The 20,423-nt window shown below is 37.1% G+C and overlaps 4 protein-coding genes and 1 pseudogene across 8 annotated transcripts; 1 reads left to right on the top strand and 4 right to left on the bottom strand.

The window, feature by feature from the left end:
• Positions 1-2,586: 2,586 nt before the first annotated feature.
• LOC147928059 (uncharacterized) lies at positions 2,587-3,725 on the bottom strand (annotated as a pseudogene).
• Positions 3,726-5,163: 1,438 nt separating this feature from the next.
• LOC104741161 (putative methyltransferase PMT2) lies at positions 5,164-8,676 on the top strand. The gene is made up of 7 exons (XM_010461954.3): positions 5,164-5,713; positions 6,163-6,820; positions 6,910-7,120; positions 7,219-7,513; positions 7,600-7,989; positions 8,087-8,164; positions 8,244-8,676. The coding sequence occupies exons 2-7, from the start codon at positions 6,170-6,172 to the stop codon at positions 8,467-8,469; spliced, it is 1,851 nt and encodes a 616-aa protein (XP_010460256.2). The 5' UTR covers positions 5,164-5,713; positions 6,163-6,169; the 3' UTR covers positions 8,470-8,676.
• LOC104741160 (sphinganine C4-monooxygenase 1-like) lies at positions 8,618-10,366 on the bottom strand. 2 transcript variants are annotated; one of them, XM_087484988.1, is made up of 3 exons: positions 9,968-10,335; positions 9,126-9,393; positions 8,618-9,015 (listed from the first exon to the last, which is right to left on the bottom strand). In XM_087484988.1, the coding sequence occupies exons 1-3, from the start codon at positions 10,187-10,189 to the stop codon at positions 8,996-8,998; spliced, it is 510 nt and encodes a 169-aa protein (XP_087341114.1). In that variant the 5' UTR covers positions 10,190-10,335; the 3' UTR covers positions 8,618-8,995. The 2 variants fall into 2 exon arrangements, with proteins under 2 accessions (XP_087341114.1, XP_010460255.1); XM_010461953.3 differs by having other exon boundaries at positions 8,618-9,393; positions 9,968-10,366.
• Positions 10,367-10,774: 408 nt separating this feature from the next.
• Positions 10,775-12,870, bottom strand: LOC104741159 (origin of replication complex subunit 6). Of its 4 annotated transcripts, none has more exons than XR_015580263.1 (10): positions 12,534-12,870; positions 12,383-12,429; positions 12,167-12,271; positions 12,006-12,086; positions 11,810-11,921; positions 11,665-11,727; positions 11,481-11,568; positions 11,240-11,360; positions 11,062-11,158; positions 10,775-10,960 (listed from the first exon to the last, which is right to left on the bottom strand). XR_015580263.1 is itself a non-coding variant. In XM_010461950.3 (10 exons), exons 1-10 carry the CDS (start codon positions 12,651-12,653, stop codon positions 10,835-10,837), a joined length of 933 nt encoding a protein of 310 aa, XP_010460252.1. In that variant the 5' UTR covers positions 12,654-12,870; the 3' UTR covers positions 10,775-10,834. The 4 variants fall into 4 exon arrangements, 3 of the variants coding, with proteins under 3 accessions (XP_010460252.1, XP_010460253.1, XP_087341113.1); XM_010461950.3 differs by having other exon boundaries at positions 11,267-11,360; XM_010461951.3 differs by having other exon boundaries at positions 11,296-11,360.
• Positions 12,871-12,971: 101 nt separating this feature from the next.
• Positions 12,972-16,003, bottom strand: LOC104741158 (cullin-3A). Its single transcript, XM_010461949.3, has 3 exons — positions 15,625-16,003; positions 15,325-15,504; positions 12,972-15,193 (listed from the first exon to the last, which is right to left on the bottom strand). The coding sequence occupies exons 2-3, from the start codon at positions 15,483-15,485 to the stop codon at positions 13,156-13,158; spliced, it is 2,199 nt and encodes a 732-aa protein (XP_010460251.2). The 5' UTR covers positions 15,486-15,504; positions 15,625-16,003; the 3' UTR covers positions 12,972-13,155.
• Between the last annotated feature and the right edge of the window lie 4,420 nt (positions 16,004-20,423).

The raw sequence follows: 20,423 nt of genomic DNA, 5'->3' as shown, positions 1-20,423 counted from the left end.
ATACATGGACTGATGGGATCATTCTTATAGCCCTCTTTGGCTAGGTACTCACTTAGTCTATTGAACCACATACGCCCACTTTGTTTCAGTCCATAAAGGGTTTTTTCTAGCCTTATGCAGTATTGTTCTCGAGAACCACTCTTATCTTTGAGCTCAATACCCTCTGTTAATCTCATATAAATCTCATTTTTCAGTGGACCATATAAATATGCAGTTACAACATCCATTAACCGTAAATCCAGTTTTTCTCTTATAGCCAGACTTATTAAATATCTAAAAGTCGTTGCATCCATCACAGGGGAAAATGTCTCCTCATAATCTATTCCTGGTCTTTGAGAGAATCCTTGTGCTACAATTCATGCCTTATATCTCACTATTTTATTATTCTCATTTCTCTTTCTTACAAAGACCCACTTATGTCCAACTGGCTTTATATCGAATGGTGTCCTTAAGATCGGACCAAACACATTCCTCTTCTTTAAAGAGTTCAACTCCACGTCAATGGCTTCTTTCCATTTTAACCAATCTTTACTTTGAGTGCACTCTAATATAGACGTGGGTTCATGATCCTCATTTATCTCAAGTGCTACCTTATAAGCAAATACATCATCGATGTCGACATCTTTACGGTTCCATTGTATTCCAGACATGATATAATTGATTGAGATCTCATTATTATCAATACCTTCAGGTCCTTGAGGTTCAACGTCCCAAACCTCATTCGGCACCTTAGGATTTGCCGCGGCCATGTCTGTAATTTCCTTAACCTCGGTTTGATTTGCACCTTTCTTAGATTTCCGAGGGTTCTTATCTTTGGAACCTAATGGTCTACCATGATTCAAACGGGCCTTAGACTCTATATTAACTTGATTATTGTGTTCCTTGTGAACATCAATACGTACTGGTGCATTACAAGCTGATATGTACGATTTTGTTACTCTCTTTGGATCAACAAAGGAATCTGGCAATTGAATAACTAGCTTTTGCAAATGTATAATCTTTTGAACCTCTGCCTCACAGGCTAGAGTTCGAGGATCTTGCCAATTTAAGGATGTTTAATTCCATGATCATTCCTAGACCAGCTTGTTATTTTCTCCACCCAACATAGGAAATTCAGATTCAGCAAACTGACAATCCGCGTATCTGGCCTTAAATAAATCACCGTAGTTGACTCAAGATACTTAATAATGGTGGGAGAATCATATCCAACATATATTCCCATCCTCCTTTGAGGTCCCATCTTAGTTCTTTGTGGTGGAGCAATCGGTACATAAACGGCACACCCGAATGTTTTGAGATGAGATATGTCTGGCTCATGACCCGTTAATAATTGGGATGGTGAATATTTATGTTCACTAGATGGCCTGATGCGTATAAGCTCAGCTGCATGTAATACTGCATTTCCCCAAGCTGACACAGGAAGCTTCGACCTCATAAGCAATGGTCGAGCAATCAATTGAATACGTTTAATGAAGGATTCAGCTAATCCATTATGTGTATGGACATGTGCCACAGGATGTTCCACACTCACCCCCATGGACATACAATAATCATTAAACGCTTGGGATGTAAATTCACCAGCATTGTCTAGACGTATAGTCTTAAGTGGAAAATATGGAAAGTGGGCTCGTAGACGTATAATCTGGGCCAGCAATCTAGCAAACGCAAGGTTTCTAGTTGACAATAAGCAAACATGCGACCATCTGGTCGATGCATCAATAAGGACCATAAATTATCTAAACGTCCCACTAGGTGGGTGTATTGGTCCACATATATCTCCTTTTATCCTTTCCAGAAAGTTTAAAGTCTCTTTAGTGACTTTCACTGGTGATGGCATTATAATAAGTTTCCCTTGTGCACATGCTACACACGTGAGATTTTTAGGGATAACTTTTCTCTTTTTAAGAGTGTGCCCATTTGAATTCATAATTAGCTTACACATCATGTTCGAACCAGGATGGCCAAGTCGGTCATGCCATAAAGTGAATTGTTCATTGAACATCTTATTCATTGCCAAATTAGCTTCTATCATATTTATCCTAGCATGGTAAAGACCAGTGGCTAGTGCAGGTATAGTCTGTAGGACTTTCTTATGTCCTTGGGTGATCTCAGTTATATATAGGAACTCTTTGTTTCCTTCACCCTTTGTTTCAACATGGAAACCATTCAAACAAATGTCCTTAAAGCTCAATAAACTTCTCTTTGAGCTGAGTGAATACAAGGCATCACTTATTTCAATATGTGTGCCGTTTGGTAGCAAAATATTAGCCTGGCCGTAGCCTTCAATTAAGCTTGTTATACCCACAATTGTACTAACATTGGCATTTTTCATAATGAGATTAATAAAATATCTCTTATCCTTCAAAATTGTGTGGCTGGATCCACTATCCACCACAAGGATGTTTTTGTCCTCAGCCATTTCTATAATGGACAAGAATTTATGTTTTAAACTTTAAAGTAATAAAACAAGCAAATATACAATGAAAGAAAATAATTCAATTTAAACCAAAAATAATAATCCAAACAATAATCCAATCAAAATGCAAAGCATAGAACATAAAAATTAAATCAAAACCACATTTGAGTTTAATTATCCTCTCTTAAACAATCGAAAGTTTCATAATCCAATAGGTTATCCTTCTCATGGTCGAAATCACCTTCACCATCGAGATGAACCAGGTTAGCTTCTGGATTCTTTTTCATATTCTCTTGATAGAGATCAACAAGGTGCTTAGGAGTTCTGCATGTCTTTACCCAATGATTCTCTATACCACATCTATGTAATTCAGCCTGCATTGCACAACTCAAGGAAGGATATATTAAGGGAGATCAGACGAAGCACATATTATCCAATGATTCTCCATACCACATCTATAGCAAGTAGACTTGGTCTTATGTTGCGGTTTAAATTGCCCGTGGCCTCTACCCCGACCCCGACCGAAGCCGAATCGGTTTCCACGACCTTGACCACCAAAATTGTGTCATTGATAGGTCCCACGACCAGGACCACCACGTCCACCTCTCCCACGGCCATGGCCATACTTGTCCCTATGGACATAGTTAGACTTTTTAGTCTCCTTTGGCTCTTTAGGCTCATTGGGATTTTTCTTTGCCATATCAACCTTGTGAGCTTCCGGTAATGGAGTTGTACCCGGAGGTCTCAATGCACTATTCATCTTCAATAGCTCATTGTTCTGTTCAGCAAGCAGCAAACAAGAGATAAGGTCTGCATAAGTCTTAAACCCCTTTTTACGATACTGTTGTTGAAGCAGTATGTTATTGGAGTGAAAGGTAGAGAATGTCTTCTCTAGCAGATCCTTCTCAGTAACCTCTGTACCACATAACCTTAGGATTGAGACTATCTTAAATAGCTCTGAGTTATACTCATCCACGGATTTGTAGTCCTGGACCCTTAGGTTTTTCCAATTAAATTGAGCCTTTGGGAGGAGCACCGTCTTTCGGTGTCCATATCTGCTTTTCAGCTCTGTCCAAAGGTCAAGAGGATCTTCAACTGTGAGGTACTGGTTCTTGAGACTCTTAGTAAGGTGGTGACGTATATGCATAATAGCCTTGTACTTGTCCTTTTCGGCACATTCAACCTCATCCTCAATGCATTCGCATAAATCCTTTGATTTCAGATGGATCTTAGTGTCCAAAGCCCATTGCAAGTAATTGTCTCCAGAAGCATTAAGGGCAGCATAGGAGAGGTTGTCCAGCTTTGCCATCTGCACAATACAGAACAAACATCCGATCATCAGCATGCGGTATTTGAGACCGAACCATGCAACAATTTAAGGCCATGTGGTATTTGAGACCGAACCATGCCAATCACTTAGGGCCATGCGGTATTTGAGACCGAACCATGCCGTTCTATTTATACTCAAATTTTCGTGGCTTATCATGCATGAAACAACAATCCTAGACAACAAATATAATCTAGCATGCAATGTTTTCCTTTTACTAAATTTCCTTTTTCTTAAATTTTTCCTTTTACTAACCACAAAGTTTTAGGAAATATTTTCTTAGATTTTAGGATAATGTCTAGACTTAATTTTGTGAGTTATCCTAATTTTATTTTCATGCAAGAACACATAATAATTCTGATTTTAATTTCTTAGTTTTAGGGTTTGATTAAACAACAATCTTAATCGGATTTAATCATTAGAACAAACAACTTAATATTTTTCGATTTTAGGTTTCTAATTCTAAGGTTTTCATGCAACAAGTAAACAAGCAATAACAACCAGATTTTAAACATATCATGGTTAGTTCAATTGCAATCAATCTAAGCAATCCTAAACCTCAAGCAACCAAATTTTAAAGTTTTAGGATTTTAGAGTTTTAGGATTTTAGAGTTTTAGGATCTTAAGGCTTAGGGTTTATATTTGTTGATTGTCTACTTGTAGATTTTAGGGTTCCATTAAATTTAAGATCAAATTTGATTTCATAGGTTCTAAGAGGGTTTAGACTATTGTTTACCTTCCACCGATTTGGGGTTGAACGGATTTGAACCGGGAGCTAAAGACCTCAGTTTTACCTTGAGTTGATTCACGAACCTCGAACTCGAACTAGACAAGCACACGAACTGATCACGAACAGGAGCTGGACTACGAACACGCCTTGTTCTCCGAACAGGAACTGGTCACGAACAGGAACTCACCCCGGACAAGATCTGACCACGACCACGGACGGATCACAGACAGGAACCGATCGCTGGACTTCAACAAACAAGGGTTCTTTGTGCGGCGGCGGTCTTAGGGTTTTTAGGGTTTTTAGGAACTTTTCTCAGTTGGACTTTTAGGGCTATCGTGCTGATAACGTGTTGTAAACTAGAGAAACTCGAAGGAGGTTTCCTCTTCTTATTATTATTAATGAATCGATAATCATACATATATATAGTGAAGGCAAACCCCTATCACTTAAAGAAACACTAAACCAACTAAATACAAAGGAGGTAGTCAATGGATCTTATTGTTTTGGACGTACATGGGCCGTGTATGAACCGTGTATGAACCGGTTATGGAAGATCCACTCCAAATATTTTCAACATAAAATAAAACAGTGAAAGTAAAGTGAAAAAAAAAAAAGCAGTGTAAAACAATAGTAGTATAATTGTAATTGTAATAAAGATTTCAGCTTTTCTTTTCATTCCTTTTCTTCCCTGTCACTTTATTTATTTTCCCAAATTATTAGTTTTTATTTTCTAAGTATTAATAGTAGCTTTTTATTTCATTTTATCTTATATTCCTCAAATTTCATGCCTTTTTTAATGATTATTTCCGCCGATTTTAGGTTAAATGTTTTTTTTTGTTGTAAAAATACTTTAAAAAAACGAAAATATCAGACGTCGATTGAATCTCTAACACAGTTCTCCTCTTCTTTCTCTCTCAATCTCAATGGCTCTGTTTTAAAAATAAAGGGCAAAGTCGCCAGCTTTTATCTCTCTCTCTCTCTCTTTTGTACCCATCCTCCCCCCATGGCTAGACGATGACGATTCAGATTCACATAAACTAAAAACTAGGGTTCCCTCCCCCCACAATTTGCCTTACACGTTTCCATCATCAAAATCTCTTCCTTCCTTCCTTTCTCCGTCATCAATCATCAATCATCATTTTCCCCACCGACAACAATCTCGGACTTTGTGGATTATTATTGACTTCTCTGATTCAACCAATTGTTTCACTCTGGATCTCCCAGATTCCTTCTAACCTCTGTATGTTCTCTCTGCTTTCTCCTCCTTCCCGACATATCTATCTATGTTTTTACCAGATCGACCTTACCCTTTGTGTTTCGTTTTTATTTTTATTAAATCTGTTTTGTTTCTGTTTTAGTGATTATAGAGACTAGTGTTTCTGTAGCTTCTTGATAGATCTCTTTTAAGGCTTTCGTTAATCTTACGGATCTTTGTTTTTATTTACGTTTTTTTTTTATTGCTTCTCCCTGAAGACAGCACAGCATAAAGTTTAAGTCTTTACGAATGAGAGTGGGCACAACAACACACACATGTCTAGTTTTATTAATCTAAACAGACTTGAGTTTCTCCTCTTTAGTGTTTTTTTTGTCTTGATGTCTCTCAAGCTTCAAACTTTGAGGCTTCTTCTGATCTGTTTCTTTTTTTACTCTTGTTTGATCTGATTTGGAGCTGATCTGTGTGTTATGTAGATCAATCATGGCGATGAAGTCTAGTTCTGCTGATGGTAAAACCAGAAGCTCTGTTCAGATCTTCATTGTGTTTAGTTTATGTTGCTTCTTCTACATTTTGGGAGCATGGCAACGAAGCGGGTTTGGTAAAGGAGACAGTATTGCTCTTGAGATGACAAACAGTGGTGCTGACTGCAACATTGTTCCGAGCTTGAACTTCGAGACTCATCACGCAGGGGAGTCCAGTATTGTTGGTGCTTCTGAAGCAGCAAAGGTCAAGTCTTTCGAGCCGTGCGATGCTCGTTACACGGATTACACTCCATGTCAAGATCAGAGACGCGCCATGACTTTCCCGAGAGATAGTATGATTTACAGAGAGAGGCATTGCGCTCCTGAGAAGGAGAAACTTCACTGTCTTATACCAGCTCCTAAAGGATATGTGACACCTTTCTCTTGGCCTAAGAGTCGAGATTATGTGCCTTATGCTAATGCACCGTATAAAGCATTGACTGTTGAGAAGGCTATTCAGAATTGGATTCAGTATGAGGGTGAAGTTTTTAGATTCCCTGGTGGTGGAACTCAGTTCCCTCAAGGTGCTGATAAGTATATTGATCAGCTTGCTTCGGTTATACCTATGGAGAACGGAACTGTTAGGACTGCTTTGGACACTGGTTGTGGGGTAATGTCTTTATGTTTTGGTTGTCTTATTTAAATCTTCTGAGTTTGATTTTCTTCAATTGGTGGAACTAAATTGAAACGTTTTGTTAGGTTGCAAGTTGGGGAGCATACTTATGGAGCAGAAATGTACGTGCAATGTCTTTTGCACCAAGAGATTCACATGAGGCTCAGGTCCAATTTGCTCTCGAGAGAGGTGTTCCTGCTGTTATTGGTGTTCTTGGTACCATAAAGTTGCCATACCCAACACGAGCTTTCGACATGGCTCATTGCTCTCGGTGTTTGATTCCATGGGGAGCAAATGGTTAGAACCGTTTCTGATCTTATTATAACAATTTGACTTTCACTTTGTATGAAAAATATATCAGTTAGTTACAATGGTGGTTTTGTGTGTTTTAACAGATGGGATGTATTTGATGGAAGTGGACCGTGTGCTTAGACCCGGTGGCTACTGGATTCTGTCTGGCCCTCCAATCAACTGGAAAGTCAACTACAAGGCATGGCAACGTCCCAAGGAGGACCTTCAAGAGGAACAAAGAAAGATTGAGGAAGCTGCTAAACTTCTCTGTTGGGAGAAAAAGTATGAACATGGTGAGATCGCAATCTGGCAGAAGAGAGTCAATGATGAGGCATGCCGTTCAAGACAAGATGATCCTAGAGCCAATTTCTGCAAAACCGATGATAGCGATGATGTCTGGTAAGTATTCATTTGTTATATAATAACCTCATTTACTTTTCTTGTTAGAAACATCTGCATCAAGTTTTAATTGTTTTTGGCTCTAGGTACAAGAAAATGGAGGCATGTATTACGCCGTATCCGGAGACTAGTAGCTCAGATGAAGTAGCTGGGGGTGAGCTTCAGGTTTTCCCAGATAGGCTCAACGCAGTGCCGCCCAGGATCTCTAGTGGTTCCATCTCTGGTGTTACTGTTGGTGCCTATGAAGACGATAACCGACAGTGGAAAAAACATGTGAAAGCATACAAGAGAATCAACAGTCTACTTGACACTGGAAGGTACCGTAACATCATGGACATGAACGCAGGGTTTGGTGGATTTGCTGCTGCTCTCGAGTCCCAAAAGCTTTGGGTTATGAATGTTGTTCCCACAATTGCCGAAAAGAATAGACTTGGAGTTGTATATGAACGTGGACTCATTGGTATCTTCCACGACTGGTAAGTTAAAAAATAATGCCTTCTTCTTCTCACAACTTCCTAAAAATTTTATTGTTTCTGGTTTGAGAGACTCTATTCTGGTGTACATGGTTTTCAGGTGTGAGGCTTTCTCTACTTACCCAAGAACATATGACCTAATCCACGCAAACCACCTCTTCAGTCTTTACAAGAACAAGTATGTATATATCTGTTTTGTTCAATGACTCGTAACAAAAACTTTCAGGACGCTAATGTATGAATCTGAAACTCTTTAGGTGCAATGCTGATGACATTCTTCTGGAGATGGATCGAATTCTCCGACCAGAAGGAGCTGTTATAATCCGGGACGATGTTGACACATTGATCAAGGTGAAGAGAATCATCTCTGGAATGAGATGGGATGCGAAGCTGGTTGATCATGAGGATGGTCCTTTAGTTCCTGAGAAGGTTTTGATTGCTGTGAAGCAGTACTGGGTCACCAACTCCACCTCGTCTCACTGAAGCTTCTTTCGTTCCGGGGTGACCTGACATTTTGATCAAATGATAGAGCTTTCTCTCCTTAGGGAGAGAGCTACAGTCTTGTCTTAAAACACTTTTATTGAGTATCTATTTATTAATGTTATAGTTTATATTTCTTTCCCAATCCAAAAGCTTGGAACTTGTGGTGTATCATTGAATTCTCAACTTCATAGTTTTTGCATAAGCCAACTCTGTTTCTTCTCTTCTTACAAACTCAAGTTAAAATGATCAACACGTATATTATACAAATCTCAAACTCAAGGTTAATGTAGCTCTAGAGAGTAGCAAATCAGCTCTTCCTCTGATTACAAGTAAGTCTCTAGGTGTTCCAAAAGCTCAGGCTCTCAACTCAAATCAGTCTTTAACTTGTTTAGTTGGACGAGCTTCAAATCCGCCATCTTTCCGTTTCTCAAGTGAGTAAGGCATGTAAGTACCGAGAATCCGATCCCACATGACAAAGAAAGGCTGAGAGAAGTTGAATTTGCTCCCATAAAGCTGATGATGCACATCATGATACGCGGTGTTGTTCTTGAAAAACATATGGAAGAGATTCCCGGGAAGACAGAGTCCGCAATGATCATCCACAGTTTTGATAGTTGCAAAGGAGAAGAAGAAGATTGAAGTTCTTGGAGACATACCCGAGATGAGAAAAGATAAGGCGCCACCAATTGTATCGAGTATAAGTCCTTCTACTGGATGGTTGTATAGAGCTCCATAGGCAAAGGGAACAACAAGCCTATGGTGCTGAGAGTGGATATGTTTGTATAAGAATTTGTTGTGATGCATATACCTATGCATGAAGTATTGCCATGTGTCAAGGACTAACATGGCGGTTACACACTGGCTAGCTAGAACCAATAGAGAAAACTGTTTCGTCTTGCTGGAATCGGCATCACTTCCTGTCACCTGCAGATGAGATACAACAAACTCAAAAAAAGGTTTACTGCCAGAAAAGAGAGTAAAAAACTGTAGACTCGAAGTTTCAGAACATATAAAACACCATGGAAAAGTTCATCCTAACAACACAGTGAAAAAGATTCTACCATAAAGAGGTCCAGAGATTTGATTGTACGAAAGAAACTGAATCTATCAGAAACATTGAGTAAAAGAATATGATCTATGAGACATACTACGTTGTGTATAATCAACAACCAAAGACGCTCACAAGAGCCGGTGAACATTTCCTGTGACAGCCATAGTTTCTTATAAACACCATCCAGAATAAGATGAAGGTAAAACAAGAATGCTACACAACGGGACAATCAAATCACTGAACAACCAATGCCAGCCCCAGAACAAGATAAAGATCATTCCTTTACATCTCAAACAAACACCAAACTATCCATTTCTAATTCACATCTCACAAAAGATTCAGAGATAGATCATTGACAACATTTGAGCTCAGTAAGAGAACAGAACAGCCATTACTCCAATTCAACAAGTATACATCATAATGTTAAAATGGGTATGGCAGCTTTACCGTGAATAGAAGGATAGCGACGATGGCCTGAATAAACTGCTGGAGAAGAACACCTTTAACAACATTGGACTTGGAGACAAGATTCTTCTCGTCTTCCTCAACCTTGGAATGTAATCTATAGCTCTCCAACGATGAGAGCGACACATAAATCCCAGAGTAAACCCAATACACCACAATTGGAGCAAAAGCTCCTAGCAATTCGTCAGACAGAACAAAACCCATCTTCCTAATTCCACCTTCAGATCCTTTACAAACTTGTGGGAATCAGTGAAAATGAAACGGGAAAATGCGGAATTGGACGTAGAAACAAAAAAAAATTGGGGAAAAAAAAAGGTGAGGTTTTTAGGGTTTACAGTTTTTTTGATTTTGCCAAATCAATCATCAATGGATATAATTTGGGGAAGAAAGAGAGAGACAGTCAGTAAACTAAAATAGCAAAAGCCTATCTTTGTCTACGTGGCACACGATGAAACGATCTAACTTAAGATAGATCTTTTTTTTTTACCGTTCGATGGAGAAGCAAATATGTTCCTTTTATCGTGTTCGTTAGTATACTTGATTATGTTCTTCCCGCGTTTTGTTATATTCTTGTTTTCAAGTTGTACCATAAAACGACGACGTGCTTGCTAAGATGGAGTTTGGACTGGAGGTTTGGAAAAGAGATGCGTGGAGCAGTAAAGTAAACCTAACCGATGCTTACCAGTTGGGTTTACGAAGTATCATTTTAAATTTTCAATTTATCATAGTTTTCTAAAGATTTTTGTGTCATTGTTTGCGTAGAAGCTACACAAAATCAATAAAAATATGTATGGGGTAAAAACATTTCTTTTCAAGAATTGTCATTTACACATACATTATTCCTAGTGATCAAAACAACAATAAATTGGAAAGGATCCGAGTCCGAATGTGTGCAAGGCTATGAATCAACAGGCAACTCTTTTGTCTCTGTCTTCTTTGGGAAATTGAGACTGGCCTGAATAACTCTCTTAGGTCCTGCAATGTGGCACAATATCCAGAAACATCAGCAACAAAGAAAACATCCAAGTGAATCATTTCTTGGTTGGTGATAAATTCAATTTACAAAATTTAAGCACCTTTCTCTGGATTCTGCTTGATCGAATTGACGACTGTAGATTTCCAGTCCTCATACTTGGCCTCTTCCATCTTCTTATGTCTTTTGTAACATGATGACTGCAGAAGCAAATTAAATATAGTGTGAGTTGCAAAATAGTCAACAAGTTTGAGAACAAGTATGTGCATTTGATCCCTCACAAAGAGAGACTGATACTTCAGATTTACAGGAAAGAAGCCAGTTGCCAAGAATATACATCTTCATCAGATGAATATCCACCATCCTCTAGTCTCCTCTTTCCAGGTAACACATCAAGCAAGTCTGTGGAAAATTTTGAACATAATTGTGTTCAAGATAAGCCTTCACTGAAGTGAACTAGACTAGTAGTGAATATAAAGAAAAGAAGAATAGTTTTCTCCAAAGAGAACTGATTAACCGTACCTCGGTTTCCTTTCACGTCCTTTGCATCTTTCTTTTCCTTTGAAATCCCAACACAATCAAAGCAAAGGTCCGTCATGGAGGTTGAGACCTGTTTTAGAAATTCAAATAGTTACAATGATCAGAACTTGGTCAATCGGGTCGTGCATTAGAGAAATTAGCTGTGCCTGGATGATATAAGACTTACGCAAGAGAACTCAGACTCTGATGTTCCACACACCTCAATCAGCCTAAGCTTATCTACCTTAAGCTGCAAATAAATAACACAGAAAGGTTCAGAATCTAAAGATACTCAACATTCTCTCAAAACAGAAAGAAATCAAAGTATTAACCTTCTGCTTCTTAGCACATAAATAAAAAGCAGCAGCTGTAAATACAGGTCTAGTAAAATCAGCATTCGCCCGTCTCGACGCTGGTAGCGATGCAAGAAACCGCTCCTTATACCTACAGATCCATATGAGACATTTCAACAAACATATGCTAGGCAAAATCATTACGCACACAATTGAAGCGCAAAAGATGGCTTACGAGGTAAGAACATTTTGCACAGATTTGATTATCCTAACGCAACCAAACTGAACAGCCAATTCTCTTACATTAAGCTTAATCCTGAAATATCCATCAATGACACACACATCAATCAATAAACAAGTTGGAAGCAAAAAAAAGACTTGAAAAAGGAAACTCACTTGATCCCAATAACGTTTTGAAGACTATTGAATGATCTAGAGTAAGCCTTTTCAGACATACCACTCAACTTAATCGCTGCTTGTCTATCGAACAGAATCTGCAATCTAGCAATTAGATTCGAATCGATTAATTAAGATACTGCACAATAAATAATAACCCACTAATGGAAATCGAAATCGATAACACAATCAATTATGAAAAAACAAAAAATTTACCTAGTGGCGGCGATCTCCATACATATCACAGCTTTACAGATCTCACCCTGAGTAGTAGATCAAAAACAAAAACAAAAACATCCGAGTTCAACAAATAGGAGAACAGCGTAAGGAATCAATAGTATTGGGATTCAGAAATCGGATGACTTACAACGCCGATGATGGATGAATCGAACTGGGCATCACAAAGACGGCGGATCTCTGCAGCTTTTCTGATTAAAAGCTTGTTGTTATCCAGACCAAGTTTCTTAGCTATGTCGGAGATATCCATATCCTCTTTCAAAAAGTTTCCGGCGATTGTGTTTAAGAGAGACAAAAGAATTAAAAAGACACAGAGTGAGAGATATTTTCGAGAAATGACAATGGAACTCACACTACCAATTACAGTAGGGGCAAATAGAAAACGCTATTAAAGAAAACGTTGCCACCGTTTGGCTCCGAATCGGAGTTTGGCGGGATTTTTTACGACTGATTGAAATTTTAGCCGCGAATATTTTTTTTGCGCTTAACCAATTTATAATAGGCCTAAAAAGGCCTGAACCCGGCCCATAATGTCTATGTAAATAAAAGTATCTGATCAAATACGAGATTTAAGGAAACAAATGTATATTCCAGTAACGGCAGTAACAAACAACACAGTGTTGGTTCATTCTTACCGACTACCGTACAGTTAAGAAGCTTTTACACCAAACAGACGAAACAAAGGGAGCAAAGAAACAAGCAGAAGGTAAAGCCTTTTTTTTTTGTTTTTTGGGTTGTGGTATTCAACTTATTTAGGCTAGATAGCGGTAAAGTTTCCGGTCTGTACTATCCCTTTCCAAGAAATCACGTTCAATGAGCGACTCGATTCTCTTCTTGATCTCCGTTGGGTTAGCCAGGAACCGTGGCTGCAACTGTTTGGTCACCTCTGCGATTATGTTGTTGTGGTCCAGTATTTTTCTGGACTTCATGATCCTCACAATCGCTGCTTCGATCTGAGGTTTCCTGTCTTCTTCCACTCTCTGCCTCGTCTCTTGCTTCTCCGGTTCTGTCTCCTTCTGGGCCACTACGGTTCCTATCTTTACTTTGTAAAACTTGCTGGTGAACTTCTCGTTTACATAAAACGAATCCTCCTCTCCTATGTCCTTGCTCATGGGTTCTTTCTTTATGACGTTTTTGCCTTTTACACATGCCAGCGACTGCAAACAGCGTTTCAGATCTGACGCCGGGATTTCAGTAGCCTGTTCAATCTCTTTGTAGCTGAGACGATCAGCGTTATTGAACAACATGAGAACACACATCTGGAAAGTCGACACGTTCAATTCATGTTTCTGACCCTTTCCAAAGAGGGCTTTGATATCAGCTGTGCCCATGTTAGTTTGCCAGGTTAATCTTCTACCGGTATGGGTCCCAAGGTAGTAAGAACGGAACTTCTCACAGAGAACTGACACTTCAGCTGGGAGATTACAAGGTACTGCTGGCTGTGTTGGCCAAGAACCGGTTGTAAGAACCTGAACAATAAGTGTTGGTCCTTCTGAAAGCTCGGGGTGACTGCCATAGAACCCTCGCATTGTGTCCTCTGAAGTCTTCATGTCAGTGAACATGCCTTCCAATTTTGAAGTGAACTGATAGCCACATTCTGTCTTCAGTTTCACTATCAAACTTCTTTCTGCGTCATCCGACACAGTTTTGCCTGAGAGAAGCCTTTTAGCCAAATGCTGCTTGTAGTACTTCTCAAACACATCCTTCTCTTGTAAATAGCGGAACAGCATCATAACTTTATCGAGAATAACCTCCACATCCACATCGACGAAACCCTTAAGCCCTTTACGTAGCTTGTCATCAACAAACAGGGAGATGAACTCAGGAGAACGAGCATTCAAGTTGATGAAATGCTCGAATGAAGAGTTTAGCGCGTTCTGAAATGTTTTATCATTGCCGAAAGCCGTGCTGATGACTTTGTCATATTTATCCCGCTCATCCAATAGTCGCTGAACAAATTCCACCGGGTCCTTTGACTTTTCCGGATCAGTTACCAGTTGCTTTCCCATCTCCCTAAGATGTGAAGTCATAACATCTCTGACAGTGAGAAGACCGTTGGTAACCCTGCGGAACAAGTTGTACATCCTACCCAAATCTTCATACTTGTCATGCAGAAGCATATAAACCAGACCTGAATTCTCCATGTGAACGAGTCTCTGCATGTGGTTGGCAATCATCTCTTTCTCAACCACACTGGTAATCTTCTCTTCGCTCTTGGGATCCAAGTAGTGCGCTACCCTATCTATTTCTTCAGTCAGGCGTTTCTCAGCTTTCTTTAGGTAATCCCCACAATCACAAGATTCAATAAACTCCTGAGACTCAACCTTGTAAAACTCAGAAGATGCATCCAAAAACGGCTTCTCAAAATCCTCCTGATACACAGATTCACCCAAGTCCATAAACATCTTAATCACACTCCTCATCAAACCCCTGTCTATGACTTCACCAGTCCGTTCCTTCTGCACTAGATCAAGGAGAGTGTTTAGAAGCCTCGTATGTATCTTAGTGAAATGCACAACGTTATCCCTCCACAAGCTAAGCCCCATGGGATGAACATGGGTCTTTTTGGTGCTCTCAATGTAAGTCCTATCCATGTACATGAGAATATCCCGAATCATCTCCAAGGCTTTGTTGTGCTCATTCCATTTCTTATTGAGCTCTTCAAGGAACGATCCTCCCTGAGCTGCCTCAATCAGCTTGGATTTTTCTTTGAGATGAGCAGTCATAGTAACAATAAACCCAGTGTAAAGCTTCTCACCAAACTTGTGCAGGACCATGTTGTATGCGTTTCTGGAGCAAAAGAATGAAACAAACATAACAAAATCATTCGCCTAGCTAACACGAAACCTAAGCCGAATCCAAAAGTAATGAGATTCTAGAAAACATAACCACAGGAATCAAGAGAGAGCAAAAGGAGAGACCTGTAAAGCTCTTCGAAACTGAGACCGCTAGCATCTTGATTGTAAATCTGATGGATCGCACGCTCAAGAATCTGCCAAGTTTTATCAGCGTATTTGGGATCTACAACGACTCGATGCTTAAACGCCTCTATCTGAAAATTTCTCTTCTTCTGATTACTCATTTTTTTGAAAAACCAAAACCTGAATCCAAAAGCAAATATCGACTCAAATCAATCTAAAATTCCAAGAAAACAATAACGATGAATTGAAACGGAGAAGAAATAAAAACAATAAGGTGGATCGAGGGAATCGGAGACTGACCGGAGAAAGAGGGATGATCGGATTAGGGTTTGGAATTGTATTCTTAGCTTCCGTGAACAGATTTGGGGAAAATGGAATAAAAAATTGAAAAGTTGAAAAGGAGAAGAAGCTTATATAGCCTATGGGTATTTGCAACGTCGGTGTGTAGATAGAGAGATATCGGAGAAAGAGATTTTGAAGGTGGAGGAGAGGTTCTTTTGAGAGAAGAAGAAGATGATGATTATAAATAAATAAAAAAAGATGGATCGGAAGAAAAAAAAAAGTGAACCTTCCGTCTCTGCTGGTGGTTTCGATACTACGAGTTAATAATGTTTTGGTATATTTTCGTCCTTTGGTATACCGGTTGAACGGTTCTATGATATTTTAGAATCCATGGAACGAATCCCTCTGCGAACCGATTAGGTTCTATTTTAAAAGCATACTTTAACTCGTCTTTAGATGAAATAATTTTATAAATTTTTTTGTATGTGAAGGAAAATATATAAAGGAAGGCACATGATGTACTGATTGAAATATTAATCTTTCGCTAACGTTTTAAGGATGAAAGCTTTGAGAAGATCTCATCAAGCTGATTAAAACTAACAGGTGCATCATTAGGGCATCATTAATGGGAGAACTTTTTTTTGTGTTCTTAGATTAAATATATAGTGAAAATAATGTTAGATCAGTTGTTAAAAATCATAGGTAAAAAAAATGGGAGAACTAATTATGGTGTTCTTAGAATAAAGATATAGTGAAATAATGTAAGATCAGTAGTTAAGATCTTTTGTTAAAAAATTCAAAATTTCAAAATTTGTTTCAAAATTTTTCAAAAATTTCAAAATAAATTTCAAAAGAACATACTTATATAAATTTCAAAATACAATACCAAATATGAACACTGCTACTATGTTTGTGTGTGTCTAGATATAGGAACTTGTATAAGAGATTTGATCATTGGATGTTGCTGACGAATTTCTGGAATTGGTAAAAGAGAGTGGCCATGAAAATCTTCAAGATGTGGTTGCTGCAGCTAAAGCGATCAAAGGCCTCACTGAGCTTGTGAAGGGAAATATTGAATCCGGTAAAGAAACAAGCCTCAACCTTTCTTCTATGTTTTTGTACTCCACAGTAAGTTTGTGTATAGTTTAATGGTAAGGGTTCTCTTGGCTGCAGCCGAATCTTTATTTCGAGGACTTGAGAAACATGAAAGCTGCAAAGGTGCACACTACTATTTTTTCTGTTAATATGGAGCTAGCCCTGTAGTGTATATGGTGAAATCTGATTTCTGAGACTTCTTTCGTAACAACATAAAAATAGGTAACTTCTTTCATAACAACATAAAAATAGGTAACATAAAAATCTGTTAAAAGATCAGTTGGAAGTTAGCCGGACCATGAAAAACAACTACAAGAACAGAGATACGAAGAGTTTGAACACAAGAAAGGAGAGGAACAATGGGTATAATAAGCTTGCTTACATGCATATACCATACACATGTAAGGGTCTTCGGATTTGTCAGCCATGTCAAGCAGATGCGAGTATTCCATCAACTGTTAGATACAAGAAAAACATAATCAATAGAAACCAAAAGATAAAGAGGTTCTTTCATTATAATCAAAATCTAAGAACACAAACCTCAGCCATCTTTTGAAGCATTGTCATGGGTTCAAAAATGATGACATGAAGAGTCACCATAAATGTAACATCAGAACCTATGTACTTCTGCATCATCTTCCAATATCCATATCACGTTCGTGAGCAATCCAAGAATCAGTTTTTTTCTTTTTCTAACTCTTTAGTAAAACATAACTCTTGCTTCCACCTTCTTCTTGCTGCTTCCTCCTCTGCATCCGCAGTACTTCCCTCTGAATTAATTACTTCAAGCCCTTCATATCCCATCAAACTAAACAAAAAGCAAACATAGTTGATTTCTTTATAACCACACACACAGACACACACAAAATTCCTCAATTATAGCTCAACAATTAAATGATTATAACATCCCAATACCAAAACGACACAATAGTTTCCAGCATAATAAGTATGTGAATCCAGCCCAGCTGAAGAACTGAGGATCCGAAAACGAGAAATTGTATTTGAGGATTTGAATTCGTTACCCGTTAACTGATTTGGACATTACCGATCCAAAACTGGTGATGGATGAAGCAATAGAGGCGAAGAAACCGCCACCGTTTTTTGGATCGTTAGAAGCCATAACCACCGCTGATTAGATCGATCAGCGACGGAGAAGACGAAGACGCCGAGGAGATAGAGGAGACGAGGTAATGAAAATGAAACGATCTCTCGGTTGCAAAAAATTTGTTTCCAATCATATTACGCCACGTCACAGTAGAACAACCCAAAAAACAGTTCTACAATAAGATCAATTAAACTGATCTAAGCCCACTTTTTTATTTTTTCCAATTCAAATAAGCCTAAGAACACACTAAGTGTTACACCAATAAAGATGGCCTTAGAAATGGCTTCACGCTCTTCAAGTAGAAAATGTAGATTTGAGAAATTAAAGTGCATTCATCTACTAAATAAATTATAATTAAATTTGAGAAAGTATTGACAATCATATACTAAATAAAGTATAATTAAATTTGAAAAAACTACATTCATCTACTCAATAAATTATAAACAAATACATCTACTCCATAGATTTGTTTGATTTAAAAATTATAATTAAATTTGACAAAGTACACCCATCTACTAAATAAATCAATAGAACATGTAGAGTACATAATATACAAAAGGTAGAATGCATGCTCTAAACTTAACATGACAACTTTAATCGATCTAAAGATTAATCTATTCTTGACAAAATGACAAAGTTTTCTTCCTTAAATATTCTCTCTTCGCTTGTTAACGTTTTTTTTTTCGGTTGAAAATTAGCTGAAATTTAGTTTAATACTTTAATCTAGTTAAAGAATATATTAGACATAATTGAAAATTTGATTTAAAATGTATCTATATTAATATTTTTGCAGCACTTTTTGCTAAAAAATATGTTTTTGAAAACATTTACTTTTGAATGCCATTAAATGCTTATATTCATATCCAAATAAGTTTAGCTAATTTTCTCTACTATCTTATACCCAAACATAATTAAAATATTTTAAATCATTAGAAAAAATTTACTATAAACATTAGAGAAAACATTAGAGAAAATTCTCTCGGCTTGACCTTGGTTAGTTTGTTTGTTTCAGGGATTTGATGACCCTAAGAGCAAGGCTAAAGTCGGTGATTCTTCTCAGGTCTATATTCTTCAATTTGTTCTAATGTTGGTTAGTTAGTTAGTTTGTTTCAGAGACTTGAAAAAGTTCAATAAATTGAGCAAAATCGAGAAAAAGTTCAATAAATTGAGCAAAATCGAGTACACTTTGAGGGCAACTACGTCTACAACGCAAAACATGTTTAGTTCAGTTCCTCCACTGAAATGATTTATTTAAAAATCTTGTATTAGCCTACCTCTCTTCTACAACACGTGTCTCATTTTTAAAAATATTTTCCCTTTTTGTAATTTCCAAAATCATATATTGTGCTTAATATTTTATATCAACCAGGAAAATAAAAAACAAAGATTTTAGATAGTTATGGAAGACGGTATATAAGGGATCGTTCATTCTCATTCTTTAATAAAACGAAAAATTAAGAACATTAAATATCTTATTACAAAATTTGATTTCAAAGTTAGTTATGATCAATGTGTTATCTTTCTTTTTTTGTCAAGGGATCAATGTGTTATCTCAATCGATATAACGACACATATCAAAAAAACTTTATATATTATCACCTAAGTTTCAAATATTACGTATAAAAATTTATGTTTATTTTTAACCTGCGTCATTACCCGGAATATATATAATATTAATTTGCATGTATATTTATGTTTTTAGCTTATCTTAAGCAAAGAAAGGAAAACTAAATAAAAATAAGAAAACTTTTAGTGAATTTTTTTGTTTTTTAAACATTTTTTTGTTAAAGTTTTTACCTTTACTACTAAATAATAAATATATATTTGATATCATAATTAAAAAAACTTGTAAAAAAATTAGCTTATAGAAATGTTCAAAAATTAGACTCCACTCCTTAATCTATACTAGATTTTAACCCGCGGTACACCGCGTGTATATAATTTTTAGTACTATTTATATTTTATATTGTATTTGTTTGTTAAATATTGAATGTTTTTCATAGAGTAATAACTAAATTTCTCGACTGTTTGTGTGGCAAAATGTAGAGTTGGCCCTTAACAGAGACATGTGAAGCACATGTTTGTGGCCTCCAAATAAGATAGTGAATATTCAACCCTTTTTCCCCAAAAACTTTATTAGTTCTATTGGTAAAAAGGTAGAATATTTATTAGTACCAAAGGTCAATGGTTCAAATATTTTCTAGTCTTCTTTGTGTTTTTCAAGTTTAAAAAAATATATTGATGTATAATTAGCCCCACCAAAAAAAAGGGCTTGTGGTTCAGAGAAGGTTCTAGCTAAATGTTTCTATTAATTTTTTAACTCACAATATACTTCATTACCATTTGTTTGTTATATTTAGTTTGTTTTGTTTTGTGTTTGAGATTCTATTTTTATTTTTAATTATTATAACAGAAAATAAGGGATATAAATACATAGTAGGTCATTTATAAGTTATGATTAAGTCACGTTTTTTCTAATGATTTAATTATTTTACACAATTTTAGTTAAATCAAGTTAATTTTTCTATGTAAAATATTCTAATATTACTAGTGTTGACAAATAAAAAAATGAGAATTTAACCCGTGTTAGCACAAATCTAATGATATTTTATTAATT

This window comes from Camelina sativa, chromosome 14, assembly GCF_030686135.1.
Source record: "Camelina sativa cultivar CO46 ecotype springtype chromosome 14, ASM3068613v1".
In the NCBI taxonomy this organism is placed as follows: Eukaryota; Viridiplantae; Streptophyta; class Magnoliopsida; order Brassicales; family Brassicaceae; genus Camelina; species Camelina sativa.
The sequence above is the reverse complement of the archived record's forward strand: the minus strand, read 5'-3'. Positions and strand labels throughout refer to the sequence as shown.

Excerpts from the sequence above, each read along its gene's own strand:
- LOC104741161 (XM_010461954.3), top strand. The coding sequence starts at position 6,170 with ATGGCGATGAAGTCTAGTTCTGCTGATGGTAAAACCAGAAGCTCTGTT. Across the intron at positions 7,121-7,218 it reads GATTCCATGGGGAGCAAATG|ATGGGATGTATTTGATGGAA; the intron begins GTTAGAACCGTT and ends GTGTTTTAACAG. Across the intron at positions 7,514-7,599 it reads GATGATAGCGATGATGTCTG|GTACAAGAAAATGGAGGCAT; the intron begins GTAAGTATTCAT and ends TTTTGGCTCTAG.
- LOC104741160 (XM_010461953.3), bottom strand. The coding sequence starts at position 10,189 with ATGGGTTTTGTTCTGTCTGACGAATTGCTAGGAGCTTTTGCTCCAATT. Across the intron at positions 9,394-9,967 it reads TCGCTATCCTTCTATTCACG|GTGACAGGAAGTGATGCCGA; the intron begins GTAAAGCTGCCA and ends TCTCATCTGCAG.
- LOC104741159 (XM_010461950.3), bottom strand. The coding sequence starts at position 12,653 with ATGGATATCTCCGACATAGCTAAGAAACTTGGTCTGGATAACAACAAG. Across the intron at positions 12,087-12,166 it reads CAAAACGTTATTGGGATCAA|GATTAAGCTTAATGTAAGAG; the intron begins GTGAGTTTCCTT and ends TGGATATTTCAG. Across the intron at positions 11,922-12,005 it reads GTGCAAAATGTTCTTACCTC|GTATAAGGAGCGGTTTCTTG; the intron begins GTAAGCCATCTT and ends ATGGATCTGTAG.
- LOC104741158 (XM_010461949.3), bottom strand. The coding sequence starts at position 15,485 with ATGAGTAATCAGAAGAAGAGAAATTTTCAGATAGAGGCGTTTAAGCAT. Across the intron at positions 15,194-15,324 it reads AGTTTCGAAGAGCTTTACAG|AAACGCATACAACATGGTCC; the intron begins GTCTCTCCTTTT and ends CTTTTGCTCCAG.